Source organism: Hyperolius riggenbachi, chromosome 4 (assembly GCF_040937935.1).
Source record: "Hyperolius riggenbachi isolate aHypRig1 chromosome 4, aHypRig1.pri, whole genome shotgun sequence".
NCBI lineage: Eukaryota > Metazoa > Chordata > Amphibia > Anura > Hyperoliidae > Hyperolius > Hyperolius riggenbachi.
The window spans coordinates 372543087-372567906 of NC_090649.1; the positions used below are offsets into that span (position 1 = coordinate 372543087).

General features: G+C 47.5%; 1 protein-coding gene across 2 annotated transcripts in view; it reads left to right on the forward strand.

Moving 5' to 3' along the window:
• VTA1 (vesicle trafficking 1) overlaps positions 1 to 24820 on the forward strand; it is a 329615-nt gene that overhangs the window by 156791 nt on the left and 148004 nt on the right. For both annotated transcript variants that reach the window (XM_068232038.1, XM_068232037.1), the window contains exon 3: positions 1837 to 1964. In XM_068232038.1, the coding sequence (XP_068088139.1) occupies positions 1837 to 1964 (128 nt within the window). The remainder of the gene's footprint in view (positions 1 to 1836; positions 1965 to 24820) is intronic.

Genomic DNA, 24820 nt, shown 5'->3' on the forward strand with positions numbered 1-24820 from the left:
ACTCTGTGAAGGTCATCAAATTTGCGGATGACACCACCATAATCGGCCTAATTGGCAGCAACGGAGAGCAGGAGTACCGCGGCGAAGTCGAGAGCATCTGCAACTGGTGCGGAGACAACAACCTTGTACTCAACACAGCTAAGACAGTTGAATTAGTCATTGACTTCAGGAGAAACCCTCCTCCCCTCACACCCGTCCCCATCGGGGGAAACGAAGTCTCTAGGGTGTCATCTGTACGGTTTCTCGGCACGACCCTCACAAACAACCTGAAATGGGAGCAAAACACCATCAGAATTCAGAAGAAATCTCAGCAGAGGCTATTCTTCCTGCGCCAACTGAAGCGATTCGGCATGCCCCGGAAACTGCTAACCAGCTTCTATACTGCAACCATAGAATCCATCCTCTGCTCCTCAGTCATCGTCTGGTACGCGGGTGCAACGGCCAGCGACAAACACAAACTGCAGAGGGTCATATCTGACGCAGAGAAGATCATTGGGTCTCCTCTTCCACCTCTCGATCTCCTCCACTCCGCTAGGATGATGAAGAGAGCCTCCATGATCTCCCGGGACCCCTCCCATCCAGGCAGTCGCTACTTCGAAATCCTCCCGCGGGGCCGCCGCTACAGAACCTTAACATCCAAAACCACCAGGCGGGAGAACTCCTTCTACCCCCAAGCGGTTCGGCTGCTTAACGCCAACCTTCCCCGTCGGGGCCTGCCTACTAGCATGCCCTAGTGCCAGCACTCGCCGTCTGCCGGCCCCGGTTCCCAATGCGCCTGGGACTGTTATACGAGAAGGACAGATCTATACCTCTACTGAAGTCTTGCTACCTGTATAAATTGATAATTTGTATGTGTTTTTGTGTATGTGTTTTTGTGTCTGTCCTCATACTATGTCTATGCCATGTGTACCACAAGAAATTCCGAGTATGGCCCTGCCGTACTTGGCGAAATAAAGTGATTCTAAAGTGATTCTGATTCTGAATAGGGATAATCATTAGCAAACTATTCCCCTCCCACTAATTAACCTTTGTCACATGCTCCTGACTTTGGTTAGCAGGTTTTTAGCTATGTAAGCACGTTGGATTGAACTTGGCTGGTGCGGTGGATAAAGACTGCCGTGGACAAGGATCTAGCGTGTGCATGAGAAGATCTCCCATTACTGATCCTTAGTGACGTCCTAGTGATTCCTAAACACTTTTTTTCTCTCACTCATCCTGTCAATGGTCTTCAGAAAACAGTTTTGGAGAGATTTAACCCAGATCCCTGCTGGTGATAGTAATTTTATGTGCTTATGAAGCTTAAAAGCGTGCTATATCTTGTGACTATTACAGTATATACACCATGCTTGGGGGCAGGGAGGGGCATTGTAAAATTTGGGACCTGTGGCTTCGTACCTGTGCCACAGATTTTATATTGTAGAATCTATGGCATTGGTTCTGAAATCTTTTGCTTAAGGGCACCATAATTTGCTTGAAAATTTTTCAAGAGCACCCCTAGACAGAAGCAAATTCTGAACTGCTATTTGATTCTAACAGCAGTTAATATTTCTTCCCAGTGCATTTAAAACGGAGCTGCTTCAGTGACTTTGCCAGGTTTGCATTTCTTTGCTAGTGCAATCAAAAATCTACTCTACACACAAAAAGATGGAGGCAACTGCATGCCATAGGAAATTAATTGAGCAGTGTACTTAGTATATTCATCTATCTATCTATCTATCTATCTATCTATCTATCTATCTATCTATCTATCTATCCATATACACACTGTACATAAATATTTTGTGTGTGCAAATACAACCCATTTGATGATATATATATATATATATATTCTTGCAGCTGAAGAAGCAGCTCGGTGACTGCGACTCCATTACTCAGGAAATTGTTGGCAGCGCCCACGTGGAGAATTACGCATTGAAGATGTTCTTGTATGCAGATAATGAAGACAGAGCTGGGAGGTTCCATAAGTAAGTAAATAATATCTTGGTGGCCTAGAAAAATACAATTGCTGCAGTGTTCTTCTTCACAGGATATGCAGTAAGCAATGGAACACTTAGTCCTCAGTATCTTATATTTAAACTACTGTGCAACTGTTTTCAATATAATTTCAGATGGAAATAATATAAATTGAAGTGAATAAAAAAGGAAACCAATGCAGGCATAAAAGTTCCTGCTTCTACCCTGTCTTCACTGTTCCTGTATACAATTATTCATGCCCGTATCCTTCACCAAAAATATCAAGTGGGTGGCCCAGAGTTTAGGTGATTTAGCACCCTTGCTTTGTGTAGCTAGTGTGAATAGTTTGAATCCCAACCAGCGCACTGTCCTCATGAAGTCTATTTTTTCTCCTGAAATGGGATTCCTCCTGGGGCTCCAGTTCTAATATGCTGGAAAGCCGTTGTGAGACATTCAGAGACAAAAGAGAAGGAGAAAGGAAGAGAAAAGCAAAGTTAAAGAAAAGAGAAGAGGAGAAGGGGGGAGACGAGAAAGGGGGAGATGGCAAGAGAGACGAGGAGAAGGGAAGAGAGGAGGGAAGTAGGAGAGAAGAGACGAGGTGAAGGGAAGAGAGAAGGAGGGAAGTAAGAGAGAAGAGAATAGGTGAAGGGAAGAGAGAATAGTAGAAGGGAATAGAGAAGAGGAGAAATTCGGAGAGGGTTGAAGTATGTATTCAGCTGCGACTGAGCTCGGCACAGGGTGAGCCCCAGTGGTGAGCCGAAATTTTGCATATGCGAAATTCACAATTCCGCATCGTAATGTGAAATTTCTGAGAGAATCTTAATTAATTTTGTATGTAATAGTAGTATTTCAAAATTTCGCATAATTTTTTGTGTAATTTTCGCGAAATATCACATAATTTTGTGCTGACTTTAGAGGTTAATAGCAAAGCCCCCGTACATGCCAAATTGCTACATATGTTAAGCAGAGTAGTGGGTATAAGTCACAAAAATAATTTTTCAAAAAGACCTTGTAGTTTTTGAGAAACTCGTTTTTAAAAATGCAAAGAAAAATGTTTTTTAAACTGTCATTTTTCTAAATTTTAAAAAACCTTTTTTCTTGCATTTTTAAAATCCAGTTTCTCAAACACTATAAGGTCGTTTTGCAAAATTCTTTTTTTGTCTCGTACCCATGATTCTCCTTTAACATATGTAGTAATTTTGGTGTCAATAGCATGTATTGGGACTTTGCTATTCACTGCTAAAGTCGGAAAGAAATTAAGCAACATTTTGTGAAAATTTTATGCGAAATTATGAATGACTACACAAAATCAAGTGAATTTGCAAATCGCAACTACGTATTAGTGTAATTGCGAACATTTTCTCAAAATTTAGCGAAATTGTAATTTGTTGATTACGATTATCACTAGTGAGCCCAGCTCCGAGTTGTAGCATGGAAATGTAATTCACGGTCTGGCGATCACCGGATTGCCCACCGGATTTGGATACCCCAAATGTGTGGGGTGTGCATCATAGCACTAGTGCTATGGCTGCACCCAGCTTTTGCTCTGAGAGATGAAATGACCTAACTCGTGAAGAGGAAAGGAAAAAAGAGGAGGAGAGAAGAGAAGAAATGAGAAGGGGGGGGGTGGAAGAGGATAGGGAGGAAAAGAGAGGTGGAGAAACAAGAAGATTAGTGAAGAGGGGAGGAGAGAGGTGGAGACAAAAGAAGAGGAGTGAAGAGGAAGAGGTGAAGAAAGGCGAGGAGAAGAAAGGCGAGGAGACAGGAGAAGAGGAGAGTGGGCAGAGAGGCCAGGAAGGAGAGGAGGGGAGAGGAGAATATGAGAGGCAAGGAGAGAGGAGTAAAAAATAAGAGAAATGAAAGGAGAGAGAAGGAAAGAGAGGAAAATGAAGGAAAGGATAGAAAGGGCAATTGTGAAGAGAAAAAAAAATGAGGGAAATCTCAGCGAACTTACCGGTTCTCAAATATTTTCTGAAACACATCTTTTAAGTGGCCATTCTGTTGAAGTAGCTGCTATTTTCTGTCATCCAGCCAGCGATCTGAGACACACTTCCAGCGAAGCGTTGAGTGGCACCATGAGAAGTGCTGGTTATTGGAATCCAATCAATAGAAGAAGGCACTCCACAGGCTCCAAACTTGTGTTTGACTTGTTTATTGAGTAACAGCACACAATACATGTTGCGGGTACACTGACCCTTCATCAGGTGTGGAGAAGGTGTTAGCCCCTGTATCTTCAGTAGGGACGATTTGGACAGTGGCTGTGTCCGTGGGGTTGCTCATCATGAGACCTCTACAGGTTTGGTGTCCAAATATACTCCAATCTTTCCCTTGTGAGTCTCACCTTGCCAACCTTGACTAGGTAGCAACAGCCAGTGCTCCTCTCCTGCAGGTCCACCACTCCTGCAAACCAGTACAATCCAATCACGAGAAAAAGGCACTCCACAGGCTCCAAACTTGCGTTTGACTTGTTTATTGAGCAACAGCACACACTACATGTTACGGGTACACTGACCCTTCATCAGGTTATTGCAATCACCAGGAACTGCGAGGCAGCAGCAGGCCTGGGATAACAGGGGACTGTAGATAAATGAGAATTTTCCTGTCATTTCTAGGCCAAACACGCGGTGCGGCACCGCAACAAGTGTTTGGAGAGTGCGCCGTTTCCTCCTGCCGGTAATTAATGGCGATCTCACTGATGAGAAATGAAAGAGCATTAGAGACGTATGCCGCTGTTTGCTCGCGGCACCCTGGGAGGGCAAGACGCCATCGCTCGCAATGTGATGTTATCCTGGGACGCCGTGCTCACATGCACGCTACACACAACATATGGAATTATTTGTACAGCACTAATAGAAGGTCCCCAAACATCTTCTCATCAGGGAGTTCTAATCCCATCCAACACCGGCGCTGCAGTATGCCGCTACCCTTCTGCGATCATACAGATCTGCCTTATGGCATAGAACAGCAGTTATCACAAAATGACAAAACCAGTCATCTCAAGCAGTGATGAGTACCAATATTCTTTTTGATTTTTTTTTCCTGCGAAAATATTGTTCAATTCGATCGAAAATGTACTCGAAAAGAAGCCAATTTAATTCTCTGGCCTTAAAGGGAATCTAAACTGAGGATATGTATTTTTCCTTTTAAAATAATACCAGTTGCATGACTCTCCTGCTGATCCTGTGTCTCTAATACTTTTAGCCACAGCCCCTTAACAAGCATGCAGATTAGGTGCTCTGACTGAAGTCAGACTGGATTAGCTGCATGCTTGTTTCAGGTGTGTGATTCAGCCACTACTTTGGTCAATGAGATCAGCAGGACTGACAAGCAACCGGTATTGTTTAAAAGGAAACATCCATATCCCTCTCAGTTAAGGTTCCCTTTAAGGGGACAGATGCGATCCAAAGCTGTATTCATGACAGCCCATCTAACCAGGTGAGACCTGTCTGCAGCAGGGCTATTACTTCTCAAATATACAGTAACAATAGAGCGCTCTCTTCTTTTGTATGTGTTTATATTTTTATCCAGTGGACCCTGAGAGCTGCCTACTAAGAGATCGCCAGATCGCACCAAAAAAGGGATTTGTCCATATTCCTGTTTGTTTGCTGACATTATATTGTGAGGTCTTTTGAGGGTCATTTAATGATTTGAATTTTTAAAGAAACCTTGTAAAATGTTGCACAAATCGCCACTATAAATTCACCAGGTGCAGGATAAAGAAGAGACAGAGCAGATCTGCCCATAGACCTTATTCCATCACAAGTAACCCACTTCCTCCATAGGAGAGAGGTCACACCACAACAATGTATAAAAAAAGAGATTGAGGAAAGTTACTACCGTATATACTCGCATATAAGCTGACCCACTCTCTTTTACCTCAGAAACCAGTAAAAAGTGATTGACTCTGATATAAGTCCCCTCCCCAGTATAGCCCCTTCCACAGTAGCCAGATGTGGCCCCAGTTCAAGTCAGGCCCCCTTTCCCATAGCCAGATGTGCCCCAAGGATGTTACAGCTGTGTCTCAAGATGCCACTAGATGGTGCGATAGATATGAGACACAGCAATTGTCACACAAGAAGAATCCCCGATCATTGCACTGGTGACACGTTGCTTCCACGCTCTGCTAGACAAGCCAGGGGACACGGGTAATCTTGAGCAGTGCACTCTGCACACTATGTTTCAGGGGATGCGAGACACAGCAGGGAGCCAGCTGGCAAGATCAGGATCACTAGTACATGATCCTTATGCTCCTCTGCCAGTAACAAAACCTGCGCCACCATCCGTTCTGCTCCGACTCGCATATAAGCCGAGGGAGTAACTTTTCAGCACATTTTTTGCGCTGAAAAATTAGGCTTAAACAAAGTACATAAGCTAAGTGTGGGCAGCACGGTAGCATAGTGGATAGCACTCTTGCCTTGCAGTGCTGGATCCCAAGTTTGAATCCGAGCCAGAGCACTATCTACACACAGTTGGTCTGTACTCCCTGTGTCTGTGTGGGTTGCCTCCAGCCACTCCAGTTTTCTCCCACATTCCAAACGCATACAGATAGGTCGATTGGTTTTGTACAAAATTGTCCCTAGACTGCAATTGAGGTATGTGTATTGTAGGGATAGTTGGTGACAAGACTATACACTCTGCAAAGCGCTGCAGAAGATATCAGCGCTCTTTATAAATACTAAATAAATACTAAATAATAATAATAAAGGGGGTACAAACCACAGGACATGTGGACCACATAACAAGGGGAGACAATAGCCTTGATTCATTAGCGCGAATTAAAATTAGCGTGCGCACTCTGTGCAGGTTCTGCATAGCGTGCGCTCTTAACTTGCGTGAGCTAAACCTAAATGCTGCTCAATAGCATATAGCGCGATAGCAATAGTCCACTTGTGTTGAGGCTTCTATGTTATTTAACATAGTGGCGGCCGCGCTGATGTCATCCTGTGCTTTCAAATGAGTTTATCTGCCATCTCTGACTTGGCAGTCAGGTGACACCAGAGAGATCACATTTTGCGGATTAGAGAGAAATGAGGAGGAATTAGACACGCTAATATATATACACGTGCTTTTTTTTTTCCTTTGAATTTCTTCTGCCCTGTGTGACTCTTCAGGGCCACTTTAAAAATTGGGCCGGCCCTGGTGACGTCACGCCGCACAGCCACATTGATTGGCCGCCGGGTCTCTGGAGCAAGAGCGGGGCTATGGGGATCCCGGCAGCCAGCGAAAGACTAGGACAGGCCGGGGAGAACCAGGAGGAGGTGCTGGAGTCCCGCTGCGCAGCAGCGATCGTGCACGGGTCCCCTAAACAGCAAGGAATTTCCTAGTCCTACCTAAACTTGGGCTTACCGCTCGTAGCTAATTTTTCCTATCCCGAGCTCAGGTCGGGCTTCCCGCCAGGGAGGTTAACAACCCCTCACCAAGCCGCTCAGGTGCTCTACTTAGGAGGATGAAATATGAATGAAACCTATTTGGATTTCATCCGGATTTAATCCACAGATCGTAACTACTTTTGACAGTTCTATTTCACCTACTTTTTGTACTTTTTCAATTGCCTATGTGGTAAAAAAAAAAAAACAGTGAGTGCAAAGGCTTCCTATACCCCAAGGCCTCTCTTATCAGTATTTTGCAGAAGATGAAACCAGTGCATACATTCTGTCAAAAGGATTAAACATGCTATACATTTAATGAAAACACAGTGAAAAAAATGCAGCTTATGGCTAATCACCGTATCTCCCTGCTTTTTCTAAACTTTGTTTGTCTCTTCAACAGAAATGCATGCTTTGTGGCTCTTCATATAAGAGCACAGCTCTGTTGATGATGAAAAGGAAATCCATAATAATGTGCTATTGGCTAAGCCTGATGAGAGGTTTGTGTGCCTCCTTCTCTAGCAGAGCTTTCACCGTGTAGCACAGGATGATCTTATATCTTTAGGGCTGCACAGGACAAGATTGATTTACTGAAGGTTTGAGAACTTTGGAGGACATGAGGGATCCATAACATTTAGTTTAGCTTTTCTAAACTTTTCTTGCAATGGAAAAAGTTCAAACTTTTTTCTGCTTCTGCTGAATGGTGAGGGAGTAGGCAGTTGAACTATTGACATACTTACATCCAGGCTGTCCTGAATTTGCGTACATCAAAAAAGGGCGTCGGGGAAAAAGGGTGCGGGGTGTAAACGATAAGCAGTAATACCGTTTATAAAAATTTTGTGTTGTATTTAATTCAACAAATCCTGAGCTTACAGTATTAGCAACAAAATATCTCTCTACACTGAATCTAAAACGTAACTTTTATTAAAAGTCTAAAAACTCGAAGCAATATGCTGGCTGACAATACATAAATTACACTTGCAAGTAATTGCTAGGCCTACTCTGTCGGCATATAAATGGACAACGTAAATTATCCAAGGCTCATAGCATTACTAATAATATAAAATCACACAACCCCCACCAAACAACCCGACATGTTTCACTTCTAACTGAAGCTTTTTCAAGGGACAAGTGCTAAGAACGTGCAAATAGTGATAAGGTGCAATAGTACATTATAAAACAAGTATAAGTAATAGCCTATAGGCTTAAATCATTGTAGCAGCCAGGATATGGAGGCTGCCATATTTATTCCCTATTAAGCAATACCAGTTGCATGGGTATCCTGCCGATCCTTTACCTCTAATACTTCTAACATAGACCATGAACAAGTATGCAGCATCTAAGGTGTTTCTGACATTATTGTCATATTTGACCAGATTAGCTGCATGATTGTGTCTGGTGTGAGTCAGGTACTAATGCAGCCAAATAGAGCAGCAGCGCTGGCAGGCAACCGATATTGTTTAAAAGGAAATATATATGGCAGCCTCCATATACTTCGCTCTTCAGGTTTACTTTAAATTCCTAAATAAGCATACCTCAGTCTATGAGGTACTAATTAGGTTATCACCAGAATTAAATATTTAATCAGAAAAAGCATAAACACCAATGCTGTAATCAAGTCTCTGTTCTTACAATGTGAACAGTCGGGTTGCAATACACTGCTAAAGGTACCGTATGTCTAAGGTAAATGGGAATTTAAAAACATTAACCATGCCAAAATAGGTGAAATAAAAGGGTGCAATTTCAGCTTTACGGGCACAAGGATACAGGGGGGGGGTAGGGTTGCGCCTTCTCTCTTCTTTTATTCTTTTTTGTTTGTAACGATCTGTGTCAGCCAGAACAGTTTTTTCTGATTATTGGTGATCTGCAGTATCACCAATAATACAGATGTCATACCTGATTATGTGGTGATCTGCGGAATCACCAATAATACAAGTATACCAAGAGACACAGGACACAAGATGTGAGATGGTGTTTGGTGCAACAGTAATATAGATGGAGATACCCACTGTCCAGAGGGGCTGGTGCGGGGGGTATCTCTCATCAACACAGTAATCCAGCAAGCTGGAAACTCAGAGACGTAACGACATAACAAATAATACAATTCAATTAGTACTTTAAGCTATCAATAGAATCTGTCTAAGTGTGGATCCCCAGCTCCTGCTGGTTCTAGCACACTTTCGGATCTGACTATGGTCTGAGTGCCAACACGTAGCGAATGCAACAGCAGACAAGGAACAACTGACAGGCCTGCCCTATATATACTGGAAGCGCTCCAAAGCCACGCCCCAGTCATTCAACCAATCCTGATCAGTGTTTGAGTCAGCTGACCGGCTGATCAGCTGACTCCCCTTCTGTCTGCTTAAAGATCCTGTCTGTGCGCGCGCATAGACCTTAGTCTGTGTGCCGGTGAGGGAACAGGCAAAGAGCCACCATGCGACCATGAGGCGAAAGCCGCTGGCTGAGATGCGGGGACAGCCGCCATGCCACTCGGCGCTGCGGCGGCTTCCCTCTCATTCCCAACTAACCCAGGCACCAGTCCATCCTGTATCCGCACGGCGGAACCCACCGGCTGGGACGCGGAGATAGCCACCATGCTACTGCTTGACGCGGCGGCATCTCCGCAATCCTTTACATAAATACATCGGAATATGAGAGCAGCTGCTAAAATGCCATTACTAAGTAGAAAATAGGTATTTGAAGCTGCTGGTGCCTGCTGGAGTCCTGCAAACCTCTACAGCGCTGCCCACAATTATTCACGGTAAATTTTGACTTAAATAGACACTGAAGTGAAAAAAAATGTTATAATGAATTGGTTGTGTAGTACAAATAATTACTAGAACATTATTACCAAAGAAAATATTCTCATATTTTTATTTTCAGTTATGTAGTGTTTTTTTAAATAACATTGCATCATTCTCTAATATTTGCAGTTTACACACTACTCAGCATTCTAAATGATTTTACAGAGCAGGCCAGTGAACTTTTGAACTGTTCTCTAGAGAGAAAAAGATAATACAGTGACTGACAGTTGAGATACCAAGCTTCAGAAGACAGAGCTCTCTGCAACTTTGAAAGTCGTGGAGCTCAATGGCTCTTTTGCATAGATAACTGGAGTTTCTTAACTCTTCCTGTACTGGAAACAATATTAGACATATGTCTCTGCTCCTAATGTTTTATTTCTTAGCTGTACTACACATACAAATCATTGTATCATAATTTTGTTTCTGCTTCAGTGTCTCTTTAAAGTATACTTTTATTCAACCAGCAAGTAATTTTTTTGACGGGAAATTACATCCGTCTCCCAAAAGACGATATACAAGAGGCATTATTGTGGAAAAATACAAAACCTTTCTCAACTTTTATTTAAATTTGATCAAAAACTGTCCAGTTTAAAATTATTCATACCCTTCACGAACTGTCTGTGGGAAAATCCAATGTTCTATACCATTCCAAATGGTCCAAGCTGTTCTAAAGCATCCTAATTACCCTGATTAATTGCAAACAGCTGTTTTAATCAACTCAACAGGTGAACAACAGCAGCTCTCTGCAGTTGGTTTATGGACAGGTATGGCTAAGAAAAAGGAGTTCAGTGAGGACCTGCGGCTGCGCATTGTGACTGCTCACAAGTTGGGAGACACCTATGCACTTTCCCATTAAAAAAATACTTGCTGACTGAATAAAAGTAACTTTAATGCCAAGACGTTGCTGTCATGATCGCTGCTGCAGCAGGTATTGCTGGAAATAGTAGTGCTGCAGCTCAGGCAGTTCTGATCTCTTTCCATGCAAGCTGCATAGCTTTGTCTGCCTTTCCCTGCTGTCAGCTTGTGACTGATTATCATTCACCTGTGTGGGAATCTGCATGTCTGCTCCCATTGGACGACCTCAGTATAAAGATCTGCTTCCTGCAGGACTCCTCGGGTTTTCATAGCTTCAGTTTAAGCCTGTCTTGCTGTCGCTTCAGCCCCCGATTGTGTTTCTTGTTCTAAAGATACTTTGCTGGTTTTGCGTCATATATTGGTTCATTGCCCATATATATGCATACCAGCACGTTTATTATTTTCCTTGTATTCGTGTTACGTTGATACATCAGTGACGCTGATATATATGTACACGAACTGTTTATATCCTGTGTTCAGTTAGTCAGTTCCAGCACGTTTTGGTGGTTGCGCGTATCGTGATCACCCATGCTGAGCTAGTTATCCTGTTCCTGGTCCTGTTTGTGGATTGCGTTCATCTCTGCGAGGAGATAACGAATCCTTCTGAATCCTGTCCTGTTACCGTTTGTGGATTGCGTTCATCTCTGCGAAGAGATAGCGAATCCTTCTGAGTCCTGTTCCCTGTATCGTTCCAGTCCTAAGTCAGTGTTCCTGCTTATGTCATATATCGGTTCATTGCCGATATATACATATGTTAGTCAGACGTTACAAATAGTTTCATTGATAGCTGTAATTGTAATACGCTAGGAAAACATACTTATTGTATATTTGTCTGTGTTACGTTCATCTATCTTGATCCTGCTATTTCCTGACTATCCTGTCCTGTCTTTGTGAGGCACGCCATCGCTGCAATCGCATTGGCTGCCTCATTCCAGTCTGTCTTGTTTTGGACGCTTGCTGTCACTAAGTAGCGGCTAGCTAGCAAGCGTTCATTCTGTCTACCTGTCCTGATCTCCTCAGTTCTGGTTTATGCGCTCAGCGCTACTTTGCGCTGAGACGTTATAGCGAAAGTATTGTTTGTGGCTGTCGGATCTGCACTGGCTCTGTGCGCCACAATCTCCTATTGGAGTCAGTCCTACCCTCCACTATACTAGGGATAGCCTGTTTCCTTGTGCTAGTGTGTGTACCTCCTTCACGTCAGCTCATGCGTTGCATGCTGACTGTGGAGAATACACCACCAAGCCTTACAGTTGCGTTTTAGGGGACATTAAGGTCCCATAACGTGCCCGTAACGCAACGCCTGGTGGTGTTGAAGGAGGACACCAGAGTGAGCCACGTTATGCTGCTCTTGGTGTGCAGTATAGACTGCGGAGACCACGTGATCGGAACACTCCGCATCACATGGTCCCGCCAGTCATTATGCGGCCGCTCCAGGAAAAAAACACTGCAGTGCAGTGAATATTAATTAGCCATGTGGCTGCCGACAATAGTGGACTCTCCCCTCCTCCTCTCCTGCACAAAAATATAAAAAAGAAACAAATTACTGAGCATGTGCAAACAGTCGTATAACGCACAGCATGCTGCACTTTCCAAAAACATCCAGCATTACACTGTAATGCAACATGGGCACTGTGAACAGCCCATTGATTTTTCATTACTGCGAGTTGGGCTGTGTTACAGGCTGCTTTAACATGCGCCTGTAACGTCCCACTCTGAAAGCAGCAGTCAAAATTTGCCAGGGGGTATGAATAATTACATGCAGCACTGTAGGTGCAGGATCCTCCATAGGATTGCAGTCATACATAAACCTTCTATTCGGCCTCCCTTAACCAATGCTCACAAGCAGAAAGGGCTGCAGTGGGCCCAGAACTACATGAAGACTAATTTTCTAACAGTCTTGTTTACTGATGAGTGCCATGAAACCTTGGATGGTCCAGATAGATAGATGGGTGGAGTGGTGGATAGTTGGTGGACAGTTACCATGTCCCAGGTCCGAGGTGGTAGAGTCATGATTTGGGCCAGTGTCATGGGGAGAGAGCTAGTGGACCCCTTTAGGCTCTCTGAAGGTGTGAAAAGTATGTGGAGTTTCTAACTGACCACTTTCTTCCATGGTACCAAAAGAAGAACTGTACTTTCCGTGACTTTCCTCTTTATGCATGACCATGAACTATCTCATGCTGCAAGGAATACAACTGCATTATTGCCTGCTATCAACATAAAGGGAGCGAAACTCACGGTGTGGCCCTTATCTTCCCTTGACTTCAGTCCTATTAAGAACCCTTGGAGCATCCTCAAGCAAAATAACCTATGGTGGGGGAGGCAGTTTACATCCAAACAGCAGCTCTGGGAGGCTATTCTGACACCCTACAAAAAAATTCAAGTGGAAACTCTCCAAACTCTCCAAACACTCTCAAGTTCAATGGATACAAGAATTGAGAAGCTGCTATTAAATAAAAGCCCTGTGTTAGAGGGAATATTAACTGAGGGGGGATAAAAAGATTTTAACTTCCCTGGTGCTTCTACCGCCCCCCTGCTGACGTCCTCTGCCTGCACCAGGACAAACCGGTCTGCCAGTCCCCCGCAGTAAGCTAGTTTAGCTTTTGGCCAGTGTGCCTGCACGCACACATCTTCATTCATGCTCCCGTTGTCCTGCACATGCGCAGTACAAGAAGTCTAGTACTGTGCAGGATGGTGATGGGAGCGTGAACTAGGATGCGCGCGGTCAGGGCCGCGCAGGTGCAGTGGCCCACGGTCTGGCCAGTCGCCTGAAACGAAACTGGCTTGCTGTGGGTGACCAGAGGATTGGTTTGTCCGTTGCGGACACACGTCGTCTGCCAGGGGGCTGGTAGAAGCCCCAGGTAAGTGTAACTCTTCCCCCCCCCCCCTCCATTCCTCAGTTAAAGAGGAACTGAACTCAAAAAAAGTCACTAAATTGAGCCTCCTTGTCCCTTGAAATTACTAATTAGATGCAAAACACTTGTGAAGGGCAATATAAATATATATATATTTGTGGAATACAACTGTGAGTACAAGGGATTTTTTGAGAATGGCAGGCTCCATTTTGCAGCTCTCACTCCATGGGAGGTGCAGGATCTGATTCTGTGGGCGGTGTTACTGTAGGAGTTACAGTAGTAGGACATGCCCGTTCACGCCCACAGAATGAGATTTACAGCCCAGTGTCATGAGGTCATCATCAGTCGCCCTGTTACAGGAAACTGACAGCTGTGGCTTCTGCTGCTGCCCTGCACTGTACTGGCACACTCTCTGCTCCAGGAAGTGAAGAGTTAGTCACACAGCAGCAGGGTGTGCTAACCTATGAGACCTCTGAAGAAACAGCATAGTGATGTATGACAGTCATACACACCCTGCTGCTTTGTGACTAGCTCTTCACTTCCTGGAGCAGAGAGTGTGCCAGCAGCTACAGAAGACAGCATCTAGGAGACCACCTGGCTGCCAGATATAATCCCCTTGAACTCAATCTGGGAGTGGGCAGGGTAACTGACATAGCAGGGGATTCCCTCTGAACACTGCATACTAGGAGGGGTTAGCTGACATAACAGGGGATTCCCCCTATCATTCTACCGGCAAGCTCACATAAGAGGGGATTCCCTTTGAACGCTGCATTCTGGGAGGGGGTGGCTGACATAACAGGGGATTCCCCCTATCATTCTACCGGCAGGCTCACGTAAGAGGGGATTCCCTCTGAACTCTGCATTCTGGGAGGGGGTAGCTGACATAACAGGGGATTCCCCCTATCATTCTACCGGCAAGCTCACATAAGAGGGGATTCCCTTTGAACGCTGCATTCTGGGAGTGGGTAGCTGACATAACGGGATTCCCCCTATCATTCTACCGGCAGGCTCACATAAGAGGGGATTCCCTCTGAACACTGCATACTGGGAGGGGGTAGCTGACATAACAGGGGATTCCCCCTATCATTCTACCGGCAGGCTCACATAAGAGGGGATTCCCTCTGAACTCTGCATTCTGGGAGGGGGTAGCTGACATAACAGGGGATTCCCCCTATCATTCTACCGGCAAGCTCACATAAGAGGGGATTCCCTTTGAACACTGCATTCTGGGAGGGGGTGGCTGACATAACAGGGGATTCCCCCTATCATTCTACCGGCAGGCTCACATAAGAGGGGATTCCCTCTGAACACTGCATACTGGGAGGTGGTATCTGACATAACAGGGGATTCCCCCTATCATTCTACCGGCAGGCTCACAAGAGGGGATTCCCTCTGAACTCTGCATTCTGGGAGGTGGTATCTGACATAACAGGGGATTCCCCCTATCATTCTACCGGCAGGCTCACATAAGAGGGGATTCCCTCTGAACTCTGCATTCTGGGAGGGGGTAGCTGACATAACAGGGGATTCCCCCTATCATTCTACCGGCAAGCTCACATAAGAGGGGATTCCCTTTGAACACTGCATTCTGGGAGGGGGTGGCTGACATAACAGGGGATTCCCCCTATCATTCTACCGGCAGGCTTACATAAGAGGGGATTCCCTCTGGACACTGCATACTGGGAGGTGGTATCTGACATAACAGGGGATTCCCCCTATCATTCTACCGGCAGGCTCACATAAGAGGGGATTCCCTTTGAGCGCTGCATTCTGGGAGGGGGTAGCTGACATAACAGGGGATTCCCCCTATCATTCTACCCACTGGGGAGGACAAGGGCAGCAGGCTCACATAAGAGGGGATTCCCCCTGAACTCTGCATTCCGGGAGGTGGTAGCTGACATAACAGGGGATTCCCCCTATCATTCTTCCGGCAGGCTCACATAAGAGGGGATTCCCTTTGAACGCTGCATTCTGGGAGGGGGTAGCTGACATAACAGGGGATTCCCCCTATCATTCTACCGACAGGCTCACATAAGAGGGGATTCCCTCTGAACTTTGCATTCTGGGAGGGGGTAGCTGACATAACAGGGGATTCCCCCTATCATTCTACCCACTGGGGCGGACAAGGGCAGCAGGCTCACATAAGAGGGGATTCCCCCTGAACTCTGCATTCCGGGAGGTGGTAGCTGACATAACAGGGGATTCCCCCTATCATTCTACCGGCAGGCTCACATAAGAGGGGATTCCCTCTGAACTCTGCATTCTGGGAGGGGGTAGCTGACATAACAGGGGATTCCCCCTATCATTCTACCGGCAAGCTCACATAAGAGGGGATTCCCTTTGAACGCTGCATTCTGGGAGGGGGTAGCTGACATAACAGGGGATTCCCCCTATCATTCTACCGGCAAGCTCACATAAGAGGGGATTCCTTTTGAATGCTGCATTCTGGGAGGGGGTAGCTGACATAACAGGGGATTCCCCCTATCATTCTACCGGCAGGCTCACATAAGAGGGGATTCCCTTTGAACGCTGCATTCTGGGAGGGGGTAGCTGACATAACAGGGTATTCCCCCTATCATAGTGGTTGGCTCTCTCGCCTTGCAGCGCTGGGTCCCTGGTTCAAATCCCAGCCAGGGCACTATCTGCAAGAGTTTGTATGTTCTCTCCGTGTCTGCGTGGGTTTCCTCCGGGCACTCCGGTTTCCTCCCACATTCCAAAAAACATACGGATAAGTTAATTGGCTCCCCCTAAAAATTGACCCTAGACTACAGTACTTACACTACATAATATAGACATATGGCAATGGTAGGGATTAGATTGTGAGCTCCTTTGAGGGACAGTTAGTGACAAGATATATATATATATATACACTGTACAGCTCTGCGTAATATGTCGGCGCTATATAAATACTAAATAATAATAATAATAATAATCATTTTACCCACTGGGGAGGACAAGGGGGCAGGCTCACATAAGAGGGGATTCCCTTTGAACGCTGCATTCTGGGAGGGGGTAGCTGATATAACAGGGGATTCCCCCTATCATTCTACCGGCAGGCTCACATAAGAGGGGATTCCCTCTGAACTCTGCATTCTGGGAGGGGGTAGCTGACATAACAGGGGATTCCCCCTATCATTCTACCGGCAAGCTCACATAAGAGGGGATTCCCTTTGAACACTGCATTCTGGGAGGGGGTGGCTGACATAACAGGGGATTCCCCCTATCATTCTACCGGCAGGCTCACATAAGAGGGGATTCCCTCTGGACACTGCATACTGGGAGGTGGTATCTGACATAACAGGGGATTCCCCCTATCGTTCTACCGGCAGGCTCACATAAGAGGGGATTCCCTTTGAACGCTGCATTCTGGGAGGGGGTAGCTGACATAACAGGGGATTCCCCCTATCATTCTACCCACTGGGGAGGACAAGGGCAGCAGGCTCACATAAGAGGGGATTCCCCCTGAACTCTGCATTCCGGGAGGGGGTAGCTGACATAACAGGGGATTCCCCCTATCATTCTACCGGCAAGCTCACATAAGAGGGGATTCCTTTTGAATGCTGCATTCTGGGAGGGGGTAGCTGACATAACAGGGGATTCCCCCTATCATTCTACCGGCAGGCTCACATAAGAGGGGATTCCCTCTGAACTCTGCATTCTGGGAGGGGGTAGCTGACATAACAGGGGATTCCCCCTATCATTCTACCGGCAAGCTCACATAAGAGGGGATTCCCTTTGAACGCTGCATTCTGGGAGGGGGTAGCTGACATAACAGGGGATTCCCCCTATCATTTTACCGGCAAGCTCACATAAGAGGGGATTCCCTTTGAACGCTGCATTCTGGGAGGGGGTAGCTGACATAACAGGGGATTCCCCCTATCATAGTGGTTGGCTCTCTCGCCTTGCAGCGCTGGGTCCCTGGTTCAAATCCCAGCCAGGGCACTATCTGCAAAGAGTTTGTATGTTCTCTCCGTGTCTGCGTGGGTTTCCTCCAGGCACTCCGGTTTCCTCCCACATTCCAAAAAACATACGGATAAGTTAATTGGCTCCCCCTAAAAATTGACCCTAGACTACAGTACTTACACTACATAATATAGACATATGGCAATGGTAGGGATTAGATTGTGAGCTCCTTTGAGGGACAGTTAGTGACAAGATATATATATATACACTGTACAGCTCTGCGTAATATGTCGGCGCTATATAAATACTAAATAATAATAATAATAATCATTTTACCCACTGGGGAGGACAAGGGGGCAGGCTCACATAAGAGGGGATTCCCTTTGAACTCTGCATTCTGGGAGGGGGCTGACACATTACATTTATACATTGCAGCGGCGGGGGTTTCGTCGTCTTGTCGCTCGTTCACAATTTGGCTGCCGTACCGCCGCACACCCAACCAACCAACCAACTTCGGCCCGACATCTTCCAGCATGTGCAATCGACAGTGCGGCCAATTTCTGTCACGAAATTGGTCGCTTTGTTGGTCGGGCATGCACTTGGCAGCAACAATTTTCATCCAATTCATTTATAATAATCAAATTGGATGGTTGATTGCTTGGTTGGTCAGCAAATGTATGGGCCCCTTTACAGCTGTTCAGTGCAGAATTGTAACAAATGGCCTGGTCACTGGAAGGAAGAGGGGGAGGGAGGGGTTAACACGGCGGTCCTGAAGGGGTTAATAAAAAAGTACCCACTTGGAAATGTGTCCATGTTCACTTTTTATTTGTAATAAAAACAACTTTTTTTTATTCTTTCACTTTACACTGCTGAGATGTGTGTATCTAAACTTACAGGGGTTTGGGGAGGTCACACCCTCTGAGCTCTCCTACCCTTACCCCCTCTAACCTCTCGTATCAGCCACCCTCTGAGCTCTCCTACCCTCACCCCCTCTAACCTCTCGTACCGCCCCCCCCCCCCCCCCCCCTGACCTCTCCTACCCTCACCCCCTCTGACCTCTCCTATAATCATCTCTCTGACCTCTCCTTTCGTCGCCCCTTTGACCTCTCCTACCCTCACCCCCTCTAACCTTTCATATCGCCCCCCCCCCCCCCCCTCTGAGCTCTCCTATCGCCCCCCCCCCCCTCTAACCTCTCATATCAGCCACCCTCTGAGCTCTCCTACCCTCACCCCCTCTAACCTCTCGTATCAGCCACCCTCTGAGCTCTCCTACCCTCACCCCCTCTAACCTCTCGTACCGCCCCCCCCCCCTGACCTCTCCTACCCTCACCCCCTCTGACCTCTCCTATAATCATCTCTCTGACCTCTCCTTTCGTCGCCCCTTTGACCTCTCCTACCCTCACCCCCTCTAACCTTTCATATCGCCCCCCCCCCCTCTGAGCTCTCCTATCGCCCCCCCCCCTCTAACCTCTCATATCAGCCACCCTCTGAGCTCTCCTACCCTCACCCCCTCTAACCTCTCGTATCAGCCACCCTCTGAGCTCTCCTACCCTCACACCCTCTGCCCTCTCCTACCCTCACCCCCTCTAACCTCTCATATCGCCCCCCCCCCCCGACCTCTCCTACCCTCACCCCCTCTAACCTCTCGTATCAGCCACCCTCTGAGCTCTCCTACCCTCACACCCTCTGACCTCTCCTACCCTCACGTATCGCCCCCCCCCTGACCTCTCCTACCCTCACCCCCTCTAACCTCTCGTATCGACCCCCCCCTTCTGAGCTCTCCTACCCTCACACCCTCTAAGCTCTCCTACCCTCACACCCTCTAACCTCTCGTATCAGCCACCCTCTGACCTCTCCTACCCTCACCCCCTCGTATCGCCCCCCCCCCCAACCTCTCCTACCCTCACCCTCTCTAACCTCTCGTATCCCCCCCCCCCCCGAGCTCTCCTACCCTCACTCCCTCTAACCTCTCGTATCAGCCACCCTCTGAGCTCTCCTACCCTTATACCCTCTGACATCTCCTACCCTCAGCCCCACTAACCTCTCGTATCAGCCACCCTCTGAGCTCTCCTACCCTCACCCCCTCTAACCTCTCGTATCAGCCACCCTCTGAGCTCTCCTACCCTCACCCCCTCTAACCTCTCGTACCGCCCCCCCCCCTGACCTCTCCTACCCTCACCCCCTCTGACCTCTCCTATAATCATCTCTCTGACCTCTCCTTTCGTCGCCCCTTTGACCTCTCCTACCCTCACCCCCTCTAACCTTTCATATCGCCCCCCCCCCTCTGAGCTCTCCTATCGCCCCCCCCCCCCCCCTCTAACCTCTCATATCAGCCACCCTCTGAGCTCTCCTACCCTCACCCCCTCTAACCTCTCGTATCAGCCACCCTCTGAGCTCTCCTACCCTCACACCCTCTGCCCTCTCCTACCCTCACCCCCTCTAACCTCTCATATCGCCCCCCCCCCCCCGACCTCTCCTACCCTCACCCCCTCTAACCTCTCGTATCAGCCACCCTCTGAGCTCTCCTACCCTCACACCCTCTGACCTCTCCTACCCTCACGTATCGCCCCCCCCCTGACCTCTCCTACCCTCACCCCCTCTAACCTCTCGTATCGACCCCCCCCTTCTGAGCTCTCCTACCCTCACACCCTCTAAGCTCTCCTACCCTCACACCCTCTAACCTCTCGTATCAGCCACCCTCTGACCTCTCCTACCCTCACCCCCTCGTATCGCCCCCCCCCCCAACCTCTCCTACCCTCACCCTCTCTAACCTCTCGTATCCCCCCCCCCCCCCCCGAGCTCTCCTACCCTCACTCCCTCTAACCTCTCGTATCAGCCACCCTCTGAGCTCTCCTACCCTTATACCCTCTGACATCTCCTACCCTCAGCCCCACTAACCTCTCGTATCAGCCACCCTCTGAGCTCTCCTACCCTCACACCCTCTGACCTCTCCTACCCTCACCCCCTCTGACCTCTCATATCGCCCCCCTCTGAGCTCTCCTACCCTCACCCCCTCTGACCTCCTATCATCATCCCTCTGACCTCTCCTACCCTCACTCCCTCTGACCTCTCCTATCATCATCCCTCTGACCTCTCCTACCCTCACCCCCTCTGTCCTCTCCTATCATCATCCCTCTGACCTCTCCTTTCGCCTCCCCTCTGACCTCTCCTACAATCACCCCCTCTGACCTTTCCTATCATCCCTCTGACCTCTCCTTTTGCCCCCCCCCCCGACCTCTCCTACCCTCACCCCCTCTGACCTCTTGTATCGGCCACATGGTGCACATACTGTACAGGATGCTGATGACATAAACATTTGCATACTTGACAGGGACAGCAAGTACCACTTGTAGATGCTGCTGATGTTAAATCAAGTCCCATACGCTTGACAATATCTGGCCACCTGTCTTTATCAGTCTCTGCAGATTGAACATCAGTAAAAATGCTTGGCATGGCATCTTCACTCAGATTCCAGCGTTTTCCAGTCCAGGTATAGCAATTGGAAGGAAAATTATTAGAGCACAGGCGATGAGTATTCCCCGGTTGGTCATCTGCATTTTTTTTGCTAACATGAGCCAAGTGTTGTTTTGGAACTCCTAGGGCTGTAAGCCACCGGTGGAGCCTTTCCTTATTCCTTGTAAACGTATGCATGATGCTATATGGGAACTTCTCTTTCTTTCCACTCACGCTGGTACATCCTATTATGAAACACTTTGGCATGATTTCTGTAAAAAAAAAAAAAAAAAATTTTTTTTGAAAACAGTACTTTTCTATAATGAACAGAATAAGTGCAGTGCATCCGAAAACAAATCACTTCAACCCCCCTTCCCTTCGGGAAAGACATGATCAGAGTTACAAAGTCTCATAAAGGTGGCCATACATTAGAAGATTATGGGCAGATGCGACCAAGAGACAAATTTATCTCGAATTGGATTAGAGATACACTTGTCTCTTGGTCGAATCTGCCCATACACTACAGGCCGATTCCCGTCCGATTTCAGCATGAAATCATCAGGGAATCGGCTGAACCCACCGCGTCCACCCGGCCGTAGTTTGTGCATTTATACATTACCTGTCCTGTAGCAGCTTCCGCACGGTGTCCGTCCATCTCGCCGGGTAAGCCGCATACACGCGGCGCATAGCGTCTGCCCATACACCACAGGCCGATTCCCGTCCAGATTTCAGTACAAAATCTCTAGAGAATCGGCGTTGTGAAGCTGCATTGCTTCTCTCCATTATTAAATGTTGTCCCATGCAGTATACTTTATGGTTGTCTGCCGGTGGCTCTGAACTCCCTCCTAATACACACACCACCCCTAGTTGCCGGCATAATGTGGACCTGTGTGCAACCACACACTTGTGCCCAGGTGTATGACAGGAAACACTTGTGACGTGTGTATGTGGATGGTGTACCCTACTTGCAGCGGGCAGTGACAGGTCACGTATACCGCACTGAGCACATTTTACACTAGGGGAGGGGGCATCACCAGGGGTTCCGTCGGGTTGGACGCACAATATCCCACTATATAACTGCTGCTCACCAGCTAGTTGGCCCTACATCTTCCAGCATGCCTGATCGATAGAAGCAACACAAAATTGGTCGCATCGCATGCTCTTGGTGCCACCAACCTTCATCCCATTCTAATAATGTAATCAGATAGTTGAATGATTGCCAACATTCCAAATGTATGGCCACCTCTACACAATGCACACATGTAAACCAGTTATGAAATCCTACAATTATCTCCCACACGACACGTCTGCAACTGACAATGCATTAGAAATTCAATGCAATGTAGCCTACAACTATCCAATGCAATGCATGTCAGAGCACCACTCAAATAATTCTTTTCAACCAAAATAGAAGTACCATCAACTATTCATTAATATGACATGCAAAAAAAATCAAATAAACATCAACTACAATTGCAATCCACCGATAAACGCAACAAAAGAAATGCTGCTATATCGACAGACATAAACCCACTTATGCAAAGTAGTGTACTCACCACATATACAATGCAATTAGAACTGCTATACTCTTCCCAAAAAGAGAATTACTAATAGCCGAAGGTATTAGTAATTGTGTTTGTAGGCTGTGTACAGCAGTTTTAATTGCATTGTATATGTGGTGTGTACACTACTTTGCATAAATGAATTGATGCTTGTACTTTGTGTCAATAGCTGCAGTTCTTTTGATGAGATGAAAGTAATAGCTGAACAGAACAAAGGTGGGGGATAAGTCTTTCTCCTGATTATGCTCTATTATGGACACCCATGCTGTTCTAAAGAAATCCCAGAAATTGCAGAAAGCAGGATTCATGCAAAGCCTTTGGACGAGGCTCTAAGGCTGCACACACACACATGCTGAACTGCACACTACACCATGTGCTACTGTGTACCACAGACTCGCCATTTGGGGGGGGGGGGGGGGGGATAAAGTTGATATGCAGCACAATGTTCAACAAACAAAGAGCAGTCAGGATGGCTCAATTTCTTTCTAATACCCATGGCTACAATCATACACTATCCAGCACAGGGAAAAACAAAATACAATACAATACAACAATAGCATGCCTTGCAGCGCTGGGTCCCCTGGTTTGATTCCCATCCAGGTCAACATCTGCAAGAAGTCAACATCTGACACACACAGAGCTGGCACAGAGACAGAGAGAGGGCACAGAGACAGAGAGAGGGCACAGAGACAGAGCTGACACACACAGAGTGGGCACAGAGACACAGAGAGCTGGCACAGAGACAGAGAGAGGGCACAGAGACAGAGCACAGAGACACAGAGTGGGCACAGAGACACAGACAGAGAGCTGGCACAGAGACAGAGAGAGGGCACAGAGACAGAGCTGACACACACAGAGTGGGCACAGAGACAGACAGAGAGCTGGCACAGAGACAGAGAGAGGGCACAGAGACAGAGCTGACACACACAGAGTGGGCACAGAGACACAGACAGAGAGCTGGCACAGAGACAGAGAGAGGGCACAGAGACAGAGAGAGGGCACAGAGACAGAGCTGACACACACAGAGTGGGCACAGAGACACAGACAGAGAGAGGGCACAGAGACAGAGAGAGGGCACAGAGACAGAGAGAGGGCACAGAGACAGAGTGGGCACAGAGACAGAGCTGACACACACAGAGTGGGCACAGAGACACAGACAGAGAGCTGGCACAGAGACAGAGAGAGGGCACAGAGACAGAGCTGACACACACAGAGTGGGCACAGAGACACAGACAGAGAGCTGGCACAGAGACAGAGAGAGGGCACAGAGACAGAGCTGACACACACAGAGTGGGCACAGAGACACAGACAGAGAGCTGGCACAGAGACAGAGAGCTGGCACAGAGACAGAGAGCTGGCACAGAGACAGAGAGAGGGCACAGAGACAGAGCTGACACACACAGAGCAGGCACAGAGACACAGACAGAGAGCTGGCACAGAGACAGAGAGAGGGCACAGAGACAGAGTGGGCACAGAGACAGAGCTGACACACACAGAGTGGGCACAGAGACACAGACAGAGAGCTGGCACAGAGACAGAGAGAGGGCACAGAGACAGAGCTGACACACAGAGTGGGCACAGAGACACAGACAGAGCTGGCACAGAGACAGAGAGAGGGCACAGAGACAGAGCTGACACACACAGAGTGGGCACAGAGACACAGACAGAGAGCTGGCACAGAGACAGAGAGAGGGCACAGAGACAGAGAGAGGGCACAGAGACAGAGCTGACACACACAGAGTGGGCACAGAGACACAGACAGAGAGCTGGCACAGAGACAGAGAGAGGGCACAGAGACAGAGCACAGAGACAGAGCTGACACACACAGAGTGGGCACAGAGACACAGACAGAGAGCTGGCACAGAGACAGAGAGAGGGCACAGAGACAGAGCTGACACACACAGAGTGGGCACAGAGACACAGGCAGAGAGCTGGCACAGAGACAGAGAGAGGGCACAGAGACAGAGCTGACACACACAGAGTGGGCACAGAGACACAGACAGAGAGCTGGCACAGAGACAGAGCTGACACAGAGTGGGCACAGAGACACAGACAGAGAGCTGGCACAAACA